The sequence below is a fragment of the Prinia subflava genome, chromosome 2, assembly GCF_021018805.1.
Source record: "Prinia subflava isolate CZ2003 ecotype Zambia chromosome 2, Cam_Psub_1.2, whole genome shotgun sequence".
Lineage (NCBI taxonomy): Eukaryota > Metazoa > Chordata > Aves > Passeriformes > Cisticolidae > Prinia > Prinia subflava.
Genome location: NC_086248.1, coordinates 9,915,008 through 9,937,306, shown reverse-complemented (window position 1 = coordinate 9,937,306; position 22,299 = coordinate 9,915,008). Strand labels below are relative to the sequence as shown.

At 45.2% G+C, this 22,299-nt stretch overlaps 1 protein-coding gene across 1 annotated transcript; it reads left to right on the top strand.

The window, feature by feature from the left end:
• The first annotated feature begins 1,430 nt into the window (after positions 1–1,430).
• Positions 1,431–18,434, top strand: LOC134547677 (uncharacterized). The gene is made up of 22 exons (XM_063391827.1): positions 1,431–1,844; positions 1,945–2,003; positions 2,140–2,232; positions 3,847–3,974; positions 5,325–5,471; positions 6,578–6,649; positions 7,981–8,148; positions 8,241–8,337; positions 9,170–9,387; positions 10,414–10,567; positions 11,412–11,620; positions 12,825–12,942; positions 13,800–14,005; positions 14,635–14,752; positions 14,833–14,999; positions 15,118–15,218; positions 15,310–15,431; positions 15,550–15,600; positions 15,695–16,083; positions 17,144–17,240; positions 17,430–17,525; positions 18,041–18,434. Exons 1-19 carry the CDS (start codon positions 1,795–1,797, stop codon positions 15,889–15,891), a joined length of 2,475 nt encoding a protein of 824 aa, XP_063247897.1. The 5' UTR covers positions 1,431–1,794; the 3' UTR covers positions 15,892–16,083; positions 17,144–17,240; positions 17,430–17,525; positions 18,041–18,434.
• The last annotated feature ends 3,865 nt before the right edge of the window (positions 18,435–22,299 follow it).

Genomic DNA, 22,299 nt, shown 5'->3' with positions numbered 1-22,299 from the left:
ATGCTTTGCTTTGCTTGGTTGACAGTGAGGCCAAGAGCTGGCTATCACACACTGACCACAATTTCTATGTCACATCCAAAGTCACTTCTGTCACATTTAGATCCACAATTAATGCCAGAAACACAGTAATCACGATGGTCTGAGTTGTCCAAAGATGCAGGAATTTGTCTCACTGTTTGTGGCAGCTAATTGTGGTTGTGTACCTGCCCTGACAGTTGACTGCTAATTAATAAATTGTGATCACGCTCTCTCAAGCATGGCTCCCTCAGACCCTGACTCACAGTATCTCGGCGAGATGCTACACGTCTCTTGGAAGTGGCTTATCAAAATTGGAACTGTGTGCTATCCAAATATACTGAAGTTTTCACTCAAAATTCAAAATCTCGTTGTTACACCACACTCATCACTGTGGTATCTGAGTACGGCCATTTCCAGCAGAATTCCAGCCCCAGCTGGATTCAATGAGGAGTCACTAGGACGCAGAGTTAACAGGGGCCAGGATCACACAGCAAGTACTGAGTGGGCTCACGAGAAGTTGTGGCAGAAGCTGGACTTCAGCTCCCACTGAATGAGAAAGGGTCTTGAGGCCAAAGGACATTAATTGGGAGATTGCTAAAGCACCGGGCCTCCACTCCAGAGCACTCACACAAGATGTGTGCCACTGTTCCCTGCCGTGCAAAGGGAGCGTGTCCGGCAGGGCAGTGATGGGGGTTCTGCTGTTACTGCACAGGTCCTCTGAGAGAGGGGGAAATCACACTGATTGCACTCTGTCCTTGGAGGGGGTGTGCCCACTGGCTTTTGTTTATCCCACAGTAGTGTGAAGTGCACTGCAAAAACAATCTGTTCTACAGCACAGCTCTGCTCATGCCTGTGAACCAAAGTAAAGTCAGAACACTTGGTCAACAGCCCAAAATGGGGACCAAAGGGAAGCTGAGCCCTGGGTTGAAATGGCAAAAATGCCAACCTAAGCCTCCTGTACTCCTCACCCCACCATGCTCATCCATTCCACACAAGCTGTATTTTTAGCTCTCCAAGACTCTCAGCCTTTCTGTCCTGGGTCACTTGCAGTCCCAGAGAAACAACTCCCGTTATGAGCAAAGACTTTCCCAGGCAGTGTGCTTGGCCATTTACAGACCTGCCCATGATCTGATTGATACAGAGATATTGCAGCACTTCTGAAAACAAGATGTTTTCACCAAAACACTCTCTAATAATCAAACAAATCAAAGGGCAACCTAACTGGATCCACAAGAGCAAAACGTGCAGCTGCCAAAGTACTGCTTTTATCTCCGGCATGGCTGGGTCACTGGGACATTTCACAGAAACAAAAATGTATTTCCTGTGTAGACCCAATTAAAATACCTCTGGGGAAATGTTTCATGTGTTCTAAAGACCTGAAGCTAGAGCTACCCAGCTGGCTTGTAAGGAATGAGGATACTTCCCAGGGCTTGATGGAAAGCACCAAGCACCCTCTGCTATACTCACTACAATCAGGCTCAGCAGCAGCCTCTGACCTTGCAAATACCTGGCAGGAGGGTGCTGTGCCCTCCCAGGCAGAGGGAGCTGCCTCCCCCTGCCCAGAGAGAGCTCTGATAACGCTGCAGGGCACTGCAGGATTCCACCCAGGTGTCCTTCCACAACAGAAGCCACTGGCCTCTCCTGGTCCACACACAAGGCTTGGAGAAGACAGCACAACCTGTGCAAGGTAACCCGTACCCCTCCTCCTGGTGTGACCAAGCTCCATCTGCACACCTGGGTCTGCTTTACTTCACAGGGAGGAGGACTTTGCTGCCCATGCACAGGTCTCTGGGACAGATGGAGGCTGTGGGTCACTTGCTACACAGGTAACAAGACTTTGGTTTCCACCTACCTAATTTTCCATTTTGGTATTTTATTTTTTTCTCTCTGTTCTCCCTATTATTAGTTCATGTGCTTATACTGCAGGATCTGGCTGTTTTTCTTACTGTTCTGGCTGGGACAAGGGAGGCGGATGGCTCCCCCAGGTTGGTGAAACATGATAAAAGCAGAATGGGGAGAGAGACAAGGATGAGAACTCGATTATTTTGCTCGTAACACAATGTGCCTCTTCTCTGCCCTCCAGTCCCACTGACTCATCAGCTCTATATGTGCTCCCACTAGGTTTTGTAGAGAGCAGTTGCCGCTCCAGAATTTTTTGGATGAAACTGAATAAACTCTTGCTCCAGGGAAAATTCTTCCAGCTGGAAATCTATGGTGAGTTACAAGTGGCAGCCCCGAATAACATGAAGGCTGGGGAATGACCTAAGTGATCACAGAGTCTGTGATCTGGATGCTGCTGCCACCTATTGATAATTGATAATTCACCTCAGGGAACCTGCAGCACACCCTTTTCACCCTGCCTCTCCCACCTCACTTTGGCCACTAACCCTGCAGAGGAGTAAAGCTGGTAACTGCAGCCACAGCCCCGTCTGCCCCGTGCAACCACGGTGCTGGAAAGGAGAAAGGATGGTCTGAGGAGGAAGGACTGACACTTGGCTTTCACTCTTTCCTCTGCTGAGCCCTTACATATGTCTAGCAAGGAAAACAAAGGTGTCATTGCAGATTGGATATGTCCTGAACAGGGTAATGACAACAGCAGTGTAGACTGGATAATACCCAGAAAACCCACTCTCAGTGAGGGCTGAGTGAGTGCTGCAGGAATTAAGGGACTTTGGAGGGTATTTTTATTTTCTTTTTATTTAACACTACAATGGCATTTAAATACCATAACTCCAACTGGACTAAGGGATTCCATTTTCTGCAGAAAACAGAAACCTTTGGAAACAAAATCAAAACGAGAAAATGTTCACATCAGATTGAAAAAAAGTATGTGATTTCACCCTAAATCTAATTAATTTCTCTTGAGATCAGTGCACTTTTTTCTGGGTTATGTTTTTTTTATTTGATTTGGAGGCAGAACTGAAAAAATCAAGTATGGAAAGGGTGTGGGCAGAAGGAATAGCATTTATGAGAGTAACTGATACTGCTGGAAAAAACAGACCAGCCTTCAGGCACAAAATGCTGTTTGTTTCTTCCAGCTCTATCAGCTGGTCTCATAAAAGCTATTGCTTCTTCTTCCAGAATTATTCCCACTTATCTCCTGAGCCTAACCCAGCTGCAGGCATATATGTACTGAAACAGCAATTCTAGAACTGTCAGACATATAGGCACGACAGACAAATCTAGAAATTGCAGTGGCAGGTAGTTAAACCCTATCTATTTGTACAGATTCTTGTATCTAATCCAAGACTAAAATAGTTCCTTAATCAGAGGGCAGAAAATTAACACAATATGATGATGTTAGTTCTACCACCATCAAGAGCTAAGCACAGCCAGTCCCTGTCATTTCTCTTACTTGGCTCCCCCATAGGTTTCACAGCATGCAGAGAGAAGCAGCAAACCTGATCAATATGTAAAAGTGCCCACCCAAAACACATCTATGACCACATCCTTTGAGCAGAGTGAGCAGCAGATGACCCCAGCTTGATGACTTTTAGAAATGAATGGGCTCGGGGCTGGAGAAATGTAGGTGATGCTTCAGAGAAACACTGCATAATAGCGCTTCAAACTGGCAATGGCACAAGCTTCTGGGAGCAAGGAAACAGGCATTGAAGTGCACATTATGTGTGTGAGCTTGAGTCATGCCACTCTCCTGCACTCTTACACATGCCAGCAGAGTGTCACCAGCTCCTTAACAGCCCGTGTCACTGGAGAGCACCCAACCCTCATGGAGAAGAGCTGGAGAAGAGCTGCGTGAGAGGGCCTCAGCACCACTCTGCCCCAGGACTTGCCTTGAGCTTTACATCCTATCTTTCCCTGTTTCTGCAGATCCTTACTCCGGCCCAGTTCTGCTGGATGAGAAATTAGCATCTCGCTGTGGCTATGTCCTGTCAGAAGACGTGTGGGGCAACCCCGTGTTCCGCGCGTCGGTGCTCGGCTGTCACGTGGCCAGCGAGGTAAGGCCCAGACACCGGCTTGGGAGCAGCTCAGGCAGTACATCTTCTCCAAAAATACAAGACTGGGATAGTGTATGGCATTCTAATGGCATGTTTTGAGAATACTGAACTCAAGGAGCTAGTGTTGGGAGTGTAGTGTAGAAATGAATAGGCAATGGCTCTCTGCTGTGAGGTTTGTTCAGTGTGACTGACATGGGATTTCCTCTCTCCATGGAATGACACTTATCCTAATGCTGCTGAGTAGCTGCCAGTTCTCAAGCGTATCCTTGTAGCTGCTGATTTGCCAGAGAGTTTCTTGAAAGCCTCTCTGGAAAGAAGTAGGCATCTGCTTGAAAAAGCAATGTTTGCAGTGTGATTCTGGCAGATCGTTTCCTGGCTTAATTTGTGTGGTAATGTGCCTGTTAACACATGCCTAGGAACGTAGATCACACACGTCTATTAGACCCAGATTTGCCTCACGTAACTTTAGCCATCTAAAAGATAATGTCTAGTCTAAACTAGTCGTTTACTCTTCCACAATAGTCAATGGAGAGAAGCAGGCATCTCCAGAAGGTGATTCACCCCTTCCAAAAATATCTGTGAAAGTGTAGCCTGGATTTCTAATTTCTAAATGCTAGTTGAGAAGAAATGTACCCAAAACCAGAACAAATCAAGAGTAGAAACTTCATTGCTTGTCCATGTTTAGTCTGGTTGGTCCTGGAAGCCCCACAGAAAAAATATGGTAAAACTTTATAGGCAGAGGTTAGCTAACAAGAACGGGGGTGTACAGTGTGCTGTGCAATGACCTGTATTTCCAGGCTGGAAATTTCTCTGTAAAGGTTTTGCCTTCTTCTGCAGAAAAATACACATCTATGTCAGATAGGACAGTCCATGACTTTGTGTGTGGCTCCTGAGGAGCTGAAGAACCATAAGGATTTTTTTACTGGACTTAGTCTAGTGTTAAACACTAAACAGCATTTGTATATTAGACCTGAACTACTTAAATCAAAATAAAAGTTCCAGTTTCTCTTCATGTGGAGACACAGAGTCACAAAGAGGAGAAACATGAACCTCACAGCAAGGCAGGTCAGATCTGCCCTTGGCCAGCTGCTCCTTCAGAGTGTGGCAAGAACAGTGCTGAGAGGAGATCTGAGGCAAAGGCTGTGAGTGCTGGGGCAGTGTCCCTGGCTCAGTTAGACCCTGCACACAAACCATTTCAGACAGGGAAAGGAGGAGCTGTCACTGCAGTTCTCAACCTGTTATCATCATTATAAAACACTCTCAGAAACAGAACACTGGGCTGCATGGTCCCATGCAGCCACTCCTGGAACCTTCCACACTATCTGCTGAATTGCCAGTTTTTCTTCCCAGGCAGATGAGCTGTTTTCACTGACGGTGAACATCAAGGTCTCCTCATTTTCAAGCATGAGGGCAGCTGTCACCTACACCTACCCTATGTACTGCTCCTATGCATCCTGGGCTTCCAGAGAAATTGTGTGCGAAGAAAACTACATGGAGGTAAAAACTTTCCCACTGAAAGCAAGGCTACATCCAAGCTCCCTGCCAGGCACAGCAACCTCCACAAATTCCTGTCAGCAGTTGATTGTACCCCGTGTACCCAGCATAATAGCAACCTGCTGATGTTGAGAGTGTGTAACTGTAGATCTGATTAGTTACACATTTACATGCCATAGATAATTAGTATGCAGTGAAACTCAGTTAACTGTACAGATGAATTAAGGCAAGCCTCTGCAAGCAAATCAACAGAGAGGCTTAAGGCCAAGCTCTTAAGATCACCAGAGATGGTTTTGGTCATAAAGCACTGCAGCATCTCTGAGAATGTCATCCTCATATCTGAAATAATAAAACCCAGAGTTTGCAGAGCTGGATCTCTGCTGAATCACACACCTCACAGGACTGTGAGACAGAACTCACAGACAGGAGCTGCCTCCTGCCAGGTGGTGCAGTTGGGCTGCTCGGCCTGCTGCCATCACCTACACATCAGTGTCCAAATGAGTCAGTGAACAAACCAAATTTCATTGCTTTCTGTGCATGCCTGCAACAGGCAGGAAAAGAAAAGCATACTTCTCCTGTTAGAACTCAAGGCTGTGCAGTCACTTCTGGGTGTTGCAACAAAATTAAACCATGGTACAGCTGTCTTCTGACTGTCCTCTTTCCTTGCCTCACTCTGCAGGCAAGATTTACACACAGCACCTACCTTAGGTACTGGGGATCCTGCATTTTCAGGCGTTCAGCCCACAAGGGAAGAGAGAAACAGTCCTATTAATGCCAATAACCTGCTTTCCTACACTTCCAGTGGAGAGACCCAGACATCCCTGAAGGTCTCCAGAGCTGAATCTAGTTTACAGCTCACTACATATGAAGCAGGACTTTAGGTTTACCTGGTTATACACAAAGTATTCCCACCACTATAAATGCCATGGTTTTAACTTTCCTTTCACGGCCATAAAAATTACTGCCATCAAGAACCTCCACAGAAGCACTTTAATTACCTCCAGTGAATGCAAACTGCTAAACCCTGATGGACACTGCTCCCCATGCCTGTAATAATACTGAAGATCTGTTTGCTCCCATTGCTCCCAAAGAATCTCCTGTGTCCCCAGGTGTCAGTGAAGACTGATGTCCCAGCAGTTTCAAATGACTACACCGTAGCATGGATGTCAGCACTGCCAGAGGTATGAAGGGGAGTCTTTCCTAACAGCTCCTAGCCTGCCTCTTCTCTCTACTCTTATGAGTCATTCTTGGGGCATAGCTCCATCTCTGACAAAAAAAAAAAAAAGGGAGATGACAAATTTGCCATCAAGTACTGAAAACCTCTCAAGTATTTTTAGACCTCTAGACTGCAAAAAGACATCTGGGTGGGAGGACAGAGTAATATGCTTGTTCCACTAGTGGAAACTGAATTCAAGACAAACAAAGGTAGGTAGTTCCTCACACAATGGGTAGTGAAACTGTCAAACTCATCACCAAAAGATGATGTGGCTGCTAAAAGCTTTCTTCATCCCAAGGAGAGTCTGGAAAAGTTGACTGAAGAGAAATCTAATAAGACATATAAAATACAAAGAAAGTACAGATAGCTCAGGAGTCACTGAGATGAAAAATATTTGAGTCTGGAAAGAATGAGTGGGAAATTATGACAGGAGCATCTCTCCTATGAGGAAAGGCTGAGGGAGCTGGTCCTGTTTAGTCTGGGGAAGACTGGGAGAGGATCTTACCAATGTACACAAGTATCTGAAGGAAGGGTGTCAAGAGAATGGAGCCAGGTTCTCCTCAGTGGTGGCCAGATGTAGGACAAGAGAGCAGACAGAAACTGATCCACTGGAAGTTCCATCTGAACGTGAGGAAGAATGGAACAGATTGCCCAGAGAAGGTGTGGAGTCTCATCCGGAGAAATTCAAAATCTGTGTGGACACAATCCCGTGTACCATGCTCACAGGGACCCTGCTCAAGCAGGGAGGTTGGACTAGAATGGCCTCCAGCAGTTCCTTCTGACCTTAACCATTCTGTGATTCTGTCAAATACATATGCTTGTCCCATGTTGCTCATGTCTTACTTGCTCCTGATGCCCATTTTCCTTTGGGCTGTGCTCCCATATGGCCATCACTGCAGGGGACTCTGTTCTAGGCCAGTACAGGCATTGCTCTTGTCTTGTCTTTGATGCAGTATGGCTACACACTACAAAAAGTAGTCTGTCATTTGGCCTCTGGACTGCTCCAGCAATCAACAGACATGGAGACAATCAGTTTCTTAACAGCACAGGTATTTTGTCCACAGTGGATTGTTTAAGGCCACCTGTCTACATTTCCTTCAGGGCAACATGCTAGAAGACTATCTCTAAAGATGTCTTAAAGAGCTCCAGTCTCAAGGGTATCTCTTGCCTGAGATGAGTTAGTGGTACTATTCCAGTTATTCCCACTTCTAACAGGAAAATAGACACTACAATATCATAGCTTTTTAAGAGACTTTGGTAGATGTAGAACTGATGTAGCTCATCTCTCTCTTGCAGACTCAAAATGTTGCATACCAACAATGGCAACTGATGTTTGTTTCTCCATCAGGGAGAAAGAGAATAACAGTAAGTGATGCAGTAAAACTGGGCTACAGCTTCAATAACACCCTGTCCCGAGTGTACCTGCGAGCGCCCTACCACAGCAACGAGTCTGACGTCAGTGTGGTGAGTTGTTGACCCCAGCCACACACAAAGCTCTGCTGTTCCTACTGCCTCTCCAGAACATCAGCTCTCTTTTTCTGCCTGGGCTCAAACAGGTCAGTGGTGTAAATATGAACATGATCACTTCCACTTCCATGTACAGGCAGCGGTGGCTGCTTTTGCTGATTGACACGACAGTATCCTGCCCTGTTGGTAAGGATCTCTTCCTTCTTCACCTTAAAAAAACCCACTGAGGGAGGTAGTAGAAAACACAGTCTTCCCATTCTCACTAAGAGAAGAGGTTTACAAGCTTCCCTCAGAGCAACGTGAGCTAAGAGTCTGTGGCATTACTCCCGGACAAACATGGTCCCTGCTGTGACACTACAGTACTTGTGTTCCAGTGCAGTGTCATGCCTTGTCTCTGGTTTCTCGAACCCCCACATTAGATGCAGGGAATTGGAAACAAGCAAAACTGCTATAGAAGAGCCAGGGAGCCTCCCCTAGACTAATCCCACAGCCTTGGCTCTTCTTTTTCATAAAATTCCAAGCAAGGCATGCAGCTCTGCATCCTTAAAACTCACATAATCCTTTTCTCTGGAGAGGCAGGACTAGCCTGGCTTTTTGCAGAGAAGTAGTGGCTGCACCTGGCTCTCACAGAAGAGTATTAATGTGAACAAGTGATGAGGAAGCACAACATTTTAAGTTGTCAAGACCTCGAGGCCAATATTTCAAGAAGGTCCAAACAGGCTGCTCTGTGTTCTCTTCCTTCTACCAGCAAGCCCTGGGACAACAGAGCAGGTGGCTGGAAGCACAGCTCCCAGTTCTTCTGAATAAATTAATGATTCACCTGAAATGGGATTCAGGTCTGCCTTGAGTGCCAGGGTCTTTGTGACAAAAGAGCCATCATTTGGCTAATATCCTACAGTGTGTTGCACCAGCGAAAGCTCTAGAGATATCCTGGTGAAAGGGAATCAGGGAAAGGCAGACAGGACTGAGTGGTAACTCCAGTGGCCCCTTTTCTGGAACTGTCTATCTAACTCCACAGATGGCATCACCTTCACTGATACCACGCTAACATGGACTGTGCCAAGAGTTATCCCCACACTAGTGGTCCAGGAGTCCACCTTTCTGTCTAAAAGCATTGCAATGGGAGTGGATGATCAAGTCATAGTGAATCCAGAGGAGATGAACTACTTACTGGAGCACAACGAGACACACATCAGAATAACCATCCCTATTGGAGCAGAAGGAGGCAAGCTAGAGGTTAGTACAAACCTGTCACACACAGATACATTTGAGGGCCTATACCAGGGATGTTTCCAAATCATGAAAATTCCAAATACTGATTGATTGCTGCTTAAAATTTGTAGATACAATAAATATTTGAGGAACTAGATACTTCTTCTATGTTTTGAAAGCACTTATTGAGAAACTAGGAACTTATAATGACAAAAGATGGTCAAGAGGCTGCCTTTTGTTAATAATCTATAAGACATGTTAATACATTAAGAGTGAAGGGATTTCTGGACGCTGGAATTTAATTGTCTACGTTGTTCAATAATGAAACTAGTCCTGGTAAACTTCTGGCCTGGCTCAAAGAGTAATTTCCCTGCCAATTTCCAAGACAGCATGATAAAGCAAAGGACAGGTTCTCTGCATGTTGTTGGGGTGCAGCCACCTGCTTTGAATACAGTTTATTCCTCACCAATATATAACTGACAGATACAGAGACAATGTCAAAAGGAATGTTCAGTAGAACAGAAGAGAACAGTTTGGGCTAGAAGGCACCTTTAAAGACAATATACTCCAGACTCCTCTGCCATGGGCAGAAACATCTTTCACTAGATCAGGTTGCTCAAAACTCCACCCAGCTTGAACATCTAGAAAGGAGCTGGCAATATTCCTACAAGATGTTATTGGTGTGATTTTGACTCATCCCCTTCAGGAGTTCCCTATTTGTGTAATAGACATAACAAGAGACATGACTGATAATCCAGGGATAGTAACAACAAAAAACCCCACAAATGTCGTGATGGGCTAAACTTAATGAGGACACCCCTGCAAACCTGATGCTTCGTTATTAAGGATCTCAGCAGTACCTGAGCCACGCATGGACCAGACAAATGGGCCAAGCTACCAAACAAACAAGCAAAATCCCCTAGCAAAATCCACCCAAAGCTGTACTAGAACGTCATTTGCTCTTCCCACTGTAAGAATTTTAACCATATTCAGTCATCTCTTTATTAAGCTACTGAGAATTAAGACTTAATCACAGGTTTTACCTCCTAGAGCTCCATATCTGGTGGTGTATATGGAGTAATTTACTGCATTGACCTCTTTCTGGAGCACACGTGGACGGATGCAGGTTGGCAGACCACGAAGTACACAGTCATCAAATCCATCACCACACCTTTCATGCCACAAATACCAACTGTTATCGACAGTAAGTCACTCCTCTCATTGACTCTCACCAATCTTTTGCTGGGCTGTACATTGCTCCACCTGACCTCTGCCATGCGTCTACATTCACCAGAATGTTCTTACACTTACAATTTTCTAGATAAAGTCAAGATTCAAGTATTAAATTAAAACAAACAAATAAAAAAGCAAACAAAAAAACCCCATGAAAAACCATTTAGTCTTAACTTACAGGTTGCTGATAAAATGGCAAACATTCTTTTCATCTCAATACCTGGGTTTTTCCAGTGAGCACTGGAATAAAGATGTTGTGATGTTCATTTATCATGCTGGGAACAAGAACTGTCTGAAGACAGCATTCATTGATGGTATTTTCTCCCCCAAACTGCCTGCATTTGATACCTTGGGAGCATACTGAAATCATTGTGCCACCCAGTGCTGCAGTCACAGTTTTAAACTTTATTTCCCGATGCATTAAGGCACTAACCGTACTTGGAGTTGTCTGGATAAGTGATATAGAAAGAAAAAGAAGCCTCTTACCATACATTATGATAAATTTTTCAAATTTTATGTGGCTGAACTAGAGTCTAGATTTCTTTAAAGGTATTGCACATCATACTGCACCTCTAGAAAGTCACTGAACCACCTTCTATAAACTTCTATGTATTTGTTATTAATTCCCTGCAGCTTGAAGCAATTCTCAAGTACTCAGAGTATTTCAGATCTGACTAGAACACAAACACTCATTAATCAGAGCCATTAAAGAGATGGCTGTTGGCTAAGTTTCCTGGAATTTGAATGGGAGGCCACCCCAACCTTCTTCGTTATTTGATCCACATCAGCAGTAATTTGATGTTCTCTCCCTGCAGATACTGTGCCAGAGGAAAGGCTATTTAATGTTGCATTTGGACACTTTCTTCCCGATGTCTCTCTGGTGGCAATCACTGTAGGAAATGTGCCATTTTCCCTGAGGGAAGCACAGCACCGCAGCTTCAAGATTTATGAAACTCCCTTTTCTAATGGAACAAAAGCATTTATCCTGGAAGTCTCTTTTGATGATCCATATGTCCTGAAAGAGGTAGGATACAGCAGGTCACTTCAGCAGCAGAGTGGAGGAGGTGGGGCAGCCCCTTTGCAGAACATGGTCCAGCTTTTATTAACCAGCAACTGTTCCTTGATCATACAGGTGTCAATGAGTCTGAGACCATCTGAGTTAAGATTAGAGGCTTTTATGTTCCCACCTTGCTCTCCGTATATCTCTAGGAGATCAGTATCAAGTGTAATTAGATGGGATGAAATGTTACTTCCTTTAGTGCCTGTCAGCATGGCTAATGTCCAAGAGCACACCCAACAGGAAGAGGTTTGTCAAGTCTGTATTAGATGCTGCCCTTTGAAACAGGAGTGTCTTGGAAAAATAAATCAATTATTGCAATGCTGGCAAACACCAGTTTCAAAAATCCAGTAACTCCTGAACCCACTGTTTGGCTGGTGGCACAGGCCATGCCCCGTGTGAGCATGCCATGGGCAGGCTCAGGATATTCTAAATGTAATTTTGTTAAGCTTCAGACCATTTGTAATCTAAATATTTGTAAAAGGTATATACTCACAGAGGGATTTCTACCTCTCATTTCAGTGGGAGGATGAATAACTGCAAGTCCTCTACCACTCTTTAAACCAAACCACAGAGAGCTGTGATGCTGTTACAGGGAACAACATTGCGAACACACAGGATTTGTGCAAATAGTTTTCAGGCTGCAGTCAAACCACAGTCAAATTGCATTAAGAATCAAACCAAGAAAAAAAATCCAGAAGTATTTCTTTCAGGTTGAACACCAGGTCTTACTTTGGGAGCACTTTCAGTGCAGGAAAAGAGGATTTTGAGAGGAATCTCTCACAGCATCTCCTCACACCTTCTATTCAACCGATTACTTACTCCCCTGGGTTCAGCCCATACTCTCAGTAAAGAAGAATAAAGATTTGGACCTGGATTTCCCTCTATGATCTCTTTCACCAGTGGGCTACAGAGGAACCACCACTGCATTCACTTCTGTCTTCATTTTCTGAAAAGGCACAACATTCTCCACATTTACATTTGGCTGAAAGAGCTGCTGAAACCAAGCCAGACTTCTGAATAGTTTTAGGCCAGCTGAAGCGATGATTTTGGAGCCTGAGCTATTTGCAGGGGAGAGGAGGGTGTTGGAATAATTATTTAGTGTTGTTCAGAATATACATGCCTGCCTATTCTGAAAGCTGCTGCAGCCTAACCCTTCTCTCTCTTTCAGTATGTGAATAGAAATGAAACAAAGTACATCCTCCTGGTCAACTACACCCTTAGCGTGGGTCTGGAGAGGACACTCTACTATCATGCAGCAGAGGTGGAGTGTGTGGTTGCTGATATTGGTAAGCTTCCCCTGACATGAACAGGTTTGCATCAACAGTGAGGCTGTCACAGAACTCAGTGAGGGCACCAGAGAGAGGGTGAGAGCTTTGGGGAAAACCCCACCCCTCCACAGCTCATGGTTGGTGACAGCCAAGCTGCTGCTCCGCTGATGGCAGCTCTTCTGCATACTGGCAAGACAGTCTGCCCTCGAGACACTGAGAACAATAAAACAAGAGTGTGGAAGGAGTTGGCTTGCAAACTCAGTGAACAAGATGCCTCAGAACATGAACATACATCTACTGGCAAAACTTTCAGACATTGCTTACAAGTTTCAGTTTGTCCTCAAACACAGTTCTGCCTCCCCATCTAGGGCAGAACTTAACTGACTCAAAAAAAATTGCTCTAATCTCCAAAGACAGCATTTCTGTAAGGAGAAATCATCCACTAAGAGCTGTACTTAGCAGGTTACTGAAACAGTCAGGAGTCTGTTTGGTATTTTCTCAAATTTATTAGATTTTTGCATGCCACAAAGATGACAGTCTCCTCACTGTCCTATTTTATCTTTGAAATAGCTCTTGTTCAGCTCAAAGAAGGCTGATCAAAAATGTATTTACATACATAGCTCAGCTTGCATAACTGCAACAGGGAACAATCCTGGAAGCAAGCTGGCAGGCTGCTGCTGGAGCACGACTCCCCATCCCATCAGATGTGAGCTGGTAGACCCTCTACAACACAGCCAAGCCCTGCAGACAATGCCAGCATGCACATGACAGGCTGCTGGGGTTTCTTACCTGTGACAGAAATCCCTGCCTGGGCCAAACCTCACCACTCAAACCTTCCTTCATTGCTAACTCTTCATCCCACCTTCTTCCCACAGAGGTGCCAGAAGCAGTTGGTTCCTGTGATGAAGAAAACCTGTATCTAACCCTGCCCACTTTTGGCTTGCACCAGTACTGGGACCTGTACCTTGGTAACAAGCTCCTGACCCAGCACGTTGCCCTCACCAATGGGTACCTTGCAGCCACCAACTCCACACACCTGATCTTGCAAATCCCTCTGTTTGCTGGGGGACTCATCTATGAGGTACAGGAGCTGTTCAGCAATGCCTTTTTTAAAGCACATAGGACTGTGTGCTCTCACAGAGTCCTACAGTCACAGTCTGTAGTGCTGTGGTATTCCACATATTGGAAAACCTCCAGAGGGAAGAACTCTGAGCCAGAGCAAGTAGAATAAGAGGCAGCAGACATGGTCCCTTCTGGTAATGCCATGTATTATGCAATCTGCTGTCCCCACTTGTCTCTAGAAGATATGCACCAAGTCTTCAAAAACAAACTCCTCGGTGTTTTTAGTGAGATGAGGCAAAATGTCCCATCTGCACTGAGCCAGAAACAATATTTCAATATAGCTTTTATGAAAGAAGCTCTTTTAAAGGATTTTTTTGTAGAAATGTTAAGACATGGCAAGGGAAAATTGATGCTGTAATAATTTGAACTATTCTACAATAATCAGCCCAAATTTATCTCCATGACAGTGACTGATAAATTCCTGCAAGAAAACTTGTCCTTCTGCCCCCATGTTGCTTCAGGCTCGAGTCTTCACACTGATTTAACTCCTGTGACTTGTTATTCAAGTGGCATAAGCTCAGGAGCAGAACTCTGTACATGTGGATGATGTACTATAACAGGAGATCTCTTCCATCTCCTCCTTTGCAGGAAGTGTCCTTTCAGAAAATTAAAGCAAGGTTTGATGTTGCCTTAAGGAAAGTGAGAACTATGGAGACCTTACAGATGTTCTCCATTAGCTGCAGTTTTAATTCTTCAGCATTTATAAGTAAGTTATGCAACTGATCAAACAATAAAAAGAGGTGTGATTCTTTCTTGAGCTCAAAACCAACCCTCTGACTTTCTCAGTATGCCACCCAGATGGTACCATAATGGTATCTGCCCAAATGAAGACAGTTCCTGCCATTGACATGAGCAAAACCAAGCTCAGGGACAGCTCCTGCAAGCCCAGAGAGTATAATGAAGCCCACGCCTTCTTCAAGTTCCATGTCACCACCTGTGGCACTTCAGTAAGGGTAAGTCCATGGCCAGATACAACTGCTAGAAGTCTCTGCTCTTCTGCATTTTCTCTTTTGGTCCCCTGCCCCAGCTCCTGAGAAGAGTCAATTTATAATGAGCTTCCCATATGCACAGTTTGAAGGTGACCACATTATTTATGAGAATGAAATCTCTTATGAGAAAGAGACTCTTCCAGAAGAGAGCACACCAATAATCACAAGAGATCCAGACTACAGGTAGGAGCTGCTGCTCGCTGACACTGCTCACTTTTTTACAGCTGCTGGGAAATAGATGTGAACACAAAAACTGCTGTTTCTCCTATTCTAGACTAACAGTCTTGTGCTACTACCAAGCAAAGGAGACCCTAGTGCTCGGTGCCTTCTCCAGTGACCCTGCCACATCCCCTCCCTTTGGCTCTGGGATGATGTCTCCACGTTCAAATACTGCAGGTGTGCAATTCCCTTCTTCCATTTTTAAAACTCTCAGACTCTTTCAGTCTTAAGTTCCCTTGTCAAGACATGCCTTACTTTCAGCTAAAGAACCTCACTAACATTTCTTTCTCTGCAGCTTACAGAAGGGCAAGACAAGCTCTGAATGTAGTTTCAAGAGTGTCCAAAGGTAAATCTCCTCCTATGGAAATCAGGGAATTTCCAAGTATGTTTTAGTTTAAATAGCATTAAAGAACAACAAAATCCCCTGACATTTTCTCAAGATGAATCTTTCATGGAGTTCTACGGGCCCAGCATGACAATACTCAAACAACCCAGGGAGCCTGTGTTTCTTGAGGTGGAGCTGAAAGACGAGAGCCCCGATGTCGAGTTATACCTGGAAAACTGCTGGGTAGCCAGATCTCCAGACTCCAGTAACACCCCAAGATGGAACATCACTGTGGATGGGCAAGTAGTATAAAATGTCCCATGACTCATCAGCAAAGCCCCAATTTCTACTTAGATCTGTTGATCTTTCCTCTCAAATAGGTGTGAGATTAATGGCAGTGAGTTTGCTGCAGAGTTCTGCCCGGTACCTGTTAGCCCCAGGGTGAGACACCCTTCTCACTTTAAAAGGCTGGCAGTAAGGACCCTGGCACAGCAACTGGAACAGGTAGGATTGAGTGAAAGGCTCACCTCTCACTCATGGACACTATCCTGGAAGTCTGGATGATGCTTCTAGTCATGTGATTTAGTTGGAGGTAGTCCCTATGGGTCCCTCCTAACCTGAGGTATTCTATGACTCTGTGCTTTGAGAAATAGATTTAAGCACCCAACAGACTTAAACCCTAGCCAGCACTCAACTCAACTACCCTGACTGGTATGCAGCTTTAATTCACTTCTCTTCCTAAATCTCCTATGCCATCTAGCTGACTTGAGATTGGACTGGCAGGAATAAACGAAATAATGTAGTATGTAAATATGATTTTTATAAGTTGGTTCTAGCTTTGTGTAGGATCAGATTCATATCACTTCAGCTCAACTTGTCTAGAGCAGAAAAATCAACTTATATGTCTCAATATCCACATGAAGTTCAGCTTTGTTGTCTCCCATCTGTCCTAGCCAGCCATCCATCTCGTTGGGTGTCAGCCCAATGGGCAGAGAAGCAGAGGCACATGGATTTGATCTTAAAAGTTTGAGATCCTGTTCTCTTAAGGGCTAAAGAGAGCAAAGAAAAACCCAGGACAGTCACTGGGTGCTTTGCTCCTTGTGCACCCAGCTGAGTGAACTGCCTGTCCTGACATGTACTGATACCAGCCGTGGTGTGTTCCCCCTGCCTGGGCAGCTCAGCTAACTGCATCGTTATTTACTCAGCCTTTCATAGGTACCTCAACTCTTGAGCTTGCTAGAAATGAACATGATGCAATTCTGGCTTGTGCTGCTTCCTAAATGTGCAGCTGCAGCAGGCACCAGATCGAGTTTCTAGCTTTGATACACTGCAGCACGTGAGGTTTTAACTTGTCCTGTCTCAGCCTCTCAGTCCCCAAACTGCCTGAGGGCTTCCTTGACACCAACTTTGAATTCAAGGCAGGTTCTTCTGGAAGGTGCCACATGGAAGTGTTCAGAGAAGCCTAAATCTAATCAGATGTAGCTTCTGCAAAAGGCAAAGATGAGATAATGCTCTGCAAAGTGGGATTTGATAAGGATCGAGTGGCATTTTTTCTTCTTCTCAGGTGTATGTGCACTGTTTGGTGGCAGCGTGCTCTCCTACCAACACTCAGCCTGGCAGCACCTGCAGAGGACACTGCAGCTCAAGCAGGGAGAGGAAGGGTAGGTTGTGGAGGAGAAAAAGAACCATTGCAATGCACCCCTGACCTGATGTTTCTCAGAGATTTAGGAGCTCTGACTTTGGCATCTGAAATGCCTCAAGCATGGACTGTGAGGGCTGATGTCACCTTTAACGTGCAGCATGTGTGTATTCTTTAAAAACTACACAAACACACTGTGTATTGTTCTCAGGTTTTCCAGGTCACCCTTCTGACAGTCTCCAGGGCTATGTACTTGCTGGACCAGTATGGATTGTTGCTCCAGATCTAAGATGACACACTGAATTTGGTAAGAACACCAGGCCCTGTGTACCCATCCTGAGAGGCTGCCATGCTTTATAACACAAGCAATGCTTGAGGACCTCAAAAATAAAAGTTCTGGGACAAGAACAGGGAATGGACATGGTTTGCAGTCCCATGGTCTCAGCTTCAGCCCATGGGAGAGGGAAGAAGGAGGGCTCCCTGCCAAGCCAAACACAGGTGGAGTGGCTCTGGAGCAGATGCCAGCAGCAGAGCAGGGCATGCTGGAGTTGGGCCATGGCAGGCAGCTTTGGAGCCAGGTATTATTTCAACAGGTTTTCAACAGGACCGCCCCCAGTCTGAGAGAAAACAGATCCAAAATTTTAGAGACAAACATTGAGGCACTAAGGCACACTGCCACATTCCACGTGCTTTCGAATGGTTCAGATCCTCCAGAGAGTAGGGTTTCTCCTATAGCTTCATCCACCTTTGGACAACTAGAGCTGCTGAGCTGTCTGCTCCAGCATCACTCCTCACTTCAGCCTCTGTGTGTGTCTCCAACAGCACCTGAAGGCTCTGCTGTGCTGGCTGCTTTCCAAATGATGCCACTGGACACAGGAGCCACTTCTTGCAGAAACCACCAGAACTATTTGCATGAAGTTTAAAGACCAGATGGTGAGACAGCACTGGAAAGTTCTTGAGTCTGCTAACAGGGTCAGTAAATCTTGCAACCTGTTGCCTCTCTGAGGTGGCTACAGAAGAAATCTTACCAGAAAATGACCCAAGGCTGCAAAAATAACACTTTGTGTTTCTTCCATCTACTCACATATGGACTTGCAGATCACTAAAATTATTCCAGCCCTGATTATGGCTGCTTCTTGTAATACTTCACAAAGTGACTGCCAATCCTCCCATCTGAATGTAAAGTGCAAATCTGAAAAGTCAAATAAAAACACACCAGAACAATGTAAGCACAGAACATCTCCTTGCCAATGTGCAGCAGCACCCATCTGCTGCACCAACACTGGCTTCAAAGAGCCCAGCAGTCGCTGCCAGTGTCCCTCCAGTGTGCAACACTAGGGCACATGCTTCTTCCACTAATGTAGAATTTTGTCTAAATCATTACATCAACCTGACATTCTCAGAAAATTGTTTGTTCCTCATTTTCCTCTCACCTGTCCCTGTATGGAAAAGGCTAACTCTATAAAATGTGAGTTAATGGATACTCTAGTATGAGCAAAAATGACACCTGGTATTTTTTGTTTCTATGTATACAGAACTTTTTTTTATAATTCTTATTATTTTTTAGAGATCAAGTACAAACCTGACACACCTGTAATCACTCTCAGGATGTGCCTGCATTGTAACTGCAGGTGTGGCTGCAGCACATGTAGAAGTTCCACAGCAGTGCAGAGGGGCTGACAGCACACTCGTGTGCAGTCCCCAGAGGGTGTCCCAGCTGCTGCAGCCCCTGCCTTCCCAGGCTGCCCAGTCAGTGCACACACTGTCCCCAAAGGCTGCAGTCCTGCTGAGATGATTGCTGAATAAATGCCCTCTCAAAAGCTGTCCCTGGTGAAGGAGCAGGATCTGTAAAAAGGAGTGGGAGGGTGCTGGGACCCCAGGACCCTCAGCAGCTGCCTGGGTGCTGCCTTCCTCCACTGCAGGAGCAGTGCACTCTGCTGTCCACAGCCCACACTGCAGAGCCCAGCAAGTTACTGCTCCCTACTACTACAAAAGAATGTGTTTGCCAGGAGACACACTCCCTGTTTTTAATAACAGCAGCAAACTCACAAGTTTAGGTTAACTTTCTGTTAATTCAAAAAATAGTCCTCTAGAAATTTGTAGACTGGGATGAAGAGAAAATAATAATGACCAAATGTTATCTCTTCTCAGCACTCTCAGACCACACAGGCGAGCATCAGATGTGGTCTGGTGTCACTAAGGTTCACTTGTTTTGCAGCCTTGCAGAATGGATCTAGATAGACTGTCTGCAGTGAGTGGTATATCCCAGATCCTCCCCTTTTTCCCTGGAAAACAGGAAGGGGTCCAGCAGAATTTCCTACCCTTCACCCACCACCAGACAGATGAGGAGAGTTTTCTTCTGGACAGGAGACGGAAAAGTGAGACAGACTTGCATTCCCGTTTCAAAAGGTATTTCAGGTTTCCCCCTTCCCATAGACACGCAAGAGCAATTCCACATCCTTGGTCTCCTCCTCCTACCGTGATTACTGTTCATGGTGTAGATGATGATTTTCACCCTGAACCTCACAGTGTGTTAGGGTTAGGCATTCTCTGTTTACCTTTGAGGATGTCTTTCCCAAGGTATGATTCAGCCATGCTATTGCATGGGTGTATTGCTCTGCACCTACATTCTCCTGGGATTATTCCTACCTCTCAGATGTTGCAGATGGAACTTCAGCACCTAACTCATGTCCTAGATTGCAGTTTTCAGGCCTGTGGGCTTAAATAGGTTCTTTGGATTAGCTTTCAGGAACCACTCTGGTCATATCACTATCGTTGAACAAGCCTTCCCTATTTGGCCAATGCAGAGAAAAGGAATTGGGAAAGATGTTATTTTTAATGCACAGAGAGTCACACCAAAGTCCCCATGCTGGGAATTCCCCAGCCTGGAAAGCACTGATCAGCCTTTTCCATAGCAACAGGAGTTAGGTTGAAACCTATTGTTGTGACACCTGGGACACAGCTGGACCAGCTGTTCCTTGCTGGGAGACAAGGAGATCCTCCAGGCCCATTTCACATTCTCCTCTTACAAACACAAGTGATAAAAGAACTGATCACCATGAGCTGTAGGAAGTAATGCTCTGGACTGCATCCAATCCCTCCCTGCTCATGCACTGAAGGGATCCTACAAGGAGAATCTTGGAAATAATCTTAGTAAAGGGACAAGTGTTCAGCTCAAATGGTCACAACATGCTGGAAGTGGGGCCTCCAGCTTGAACAGATATCTCAGCAAACTGTTTTCATAAAAAGCAACCAGACCTCCATTCTGCATGAAAGCCAGTGGCTGGGGTAGAATCTAATTTTCACTGATCCATCCCCTGCCTCTGTTAACAGGATGAGACAGATGAACAGTCATCTCGTGACATAAAAGAATACTGGATATTATCCTCCCACTAGCAGTCTTCTGTTTTGAACATCGTTTTTACTTTTCTGAATCCTTCCCCTCCTGACAGGCAAACAAGAGCATGAACCTGCATAGCTAAGCTTGACTGAGACAGAGGTGTTCAATCCCCACAAAATTGGAATAGTGCACCTTTCTCTCTCAGCCACTTTTTAACAAGGTTACCTCCTAGACAAGAAGTGCACAGTGCAACCCTCACTTGGAACAGCCAAGAGTTTCAGGCTTTTCCTGCTGCCTAAACCTCCCTTGCAGAAGGCAGGCACATGGAACAGGGACATATTCTGCCTACCTGACAACCAAACCCTTTGGCCTCAGTGTGCCACAGCTTTCCATTTGGAAAGGCTCTCCTTGTTCCCCATGCTGCACTCACACTAAACATTCAAGAAACCCCTCTCACAGTGCTCAGTGCTCTGCTAACCTTGGCATTCTGTCATCTTTTCCCATCTTTCTCCAAAAGCAAGGGAAAGGCCTTGCAACATGTATAGTTGTGTGACAACTCCTCTTCCTGTGTTTCAGTAGGACAAATAGAGACCCAGGGAAAAGCACAGGGTGATGATGTTACTCTTTGCTGTGTTCTGTAAGGCAGTGATGTTATTCTTTGATAGTCTGTAATGTATTATGGAATTCACAGGGGTTTTGTAAGTTCAGGGGTAAATATCAGGTGAGAACTGTTACTCATTGCCAAATTAACCCTGGCTACAGGGAGCAAGCCAAACAGAGGGGCTGCCAGTGATAGCTGTGGAAGGAAAGTCAAGGGTTTGGGACAGTAGGTTTATAGGTAGGAAACCTTGGGAAAGCAGCTGAGAATTATTCACATTTGAAATATTTCTGGCCAGAGTAAAGAGAGTCACAGTGCATTAGCAGCAACCATCTGTTTGACTTACTGGTGAACCCCATGACTTTGACAAGAGCAGTGGAAGAGGCAGGCGCGACCCAGGAGCTCCACAGAGGTGTGGAATTCTCATGCAGAGAGAACCCCTAAAGCCCAGTGAAGATACAAAGCTACAGCACCTCACATTGCAAAGCATCCAAAGCACACAACCCTGCTCCTTTGACGGGCTGAGGTTGCCTGAATTTCACATTACATAAAAGAATTGTATTACTCTCCATTAGGCTTTTAATTCTTAAACTTTTTAAATGGAAAACTTTGCAGGACAGGGGCAGTTACTAAATACATCCTCCTCTTCAAGATTAGGGGGTTTATTATATACTTTATATACTGAGCATTATGCCCTGTGGTGTGGAACCTCCCTTTGGTCAGTTTGGGCCACTTGTCCCAGCTGTGTCTCCTCCCACCCTCCCAGGCATCCCCAGCGTCCTCGCCAGCATGGCAGTACAAAAATCAGAAAAGGCCTTGGCTCTGTGCAAGCCCTGCTCAGCAATAACAAAAACATTTCCATATTATCAACCCCGTGTTCAGCACAAATCCAATACGTAGCCCCACACAGCCACTGTGAAGAAAACTAACTCTACCCCAACTGAAACCAGCAGGGCTATTTAATAATTTCAGGCTGAAAACCTGAAAGCCAAAGAAATAAGTGACTTGTGTGCATATGAAAGGGGAAAATGTGAAAGCCCTACTGCCCAAAATTACCTTGAAAGAATTCCAGATTATGCTGAAATGAATGATGACAGTTCATCCTTTCACAGGAGAGACAAGGAAATACTGTGGAGAATTGGC

Bases quoted from the DNA above. Each gene is read 5' to 3' on its own strand.
- LOC134547677 (XM_063391827.1), top strand. From the start codon at position 1,795: ATGCACAGGTCTCTGGGACAGATGGAGGCTGTGGGTCACTTGCTACAC. The intron at 8,338-9,169 runs GTAAGGATCTCT...CTAACTCCACAG, and splicing joins GACAGTATCCTGCCCTGTTG to ATGGCATCACCTTCACTGAT. The intron at 14,753-14,832 runs GTAAGTTATGCA...TGACTTTCTCAG, and splicing joins TAATTCTTCAGCATTTATAA to TATGCCACCCAGATGGTACC.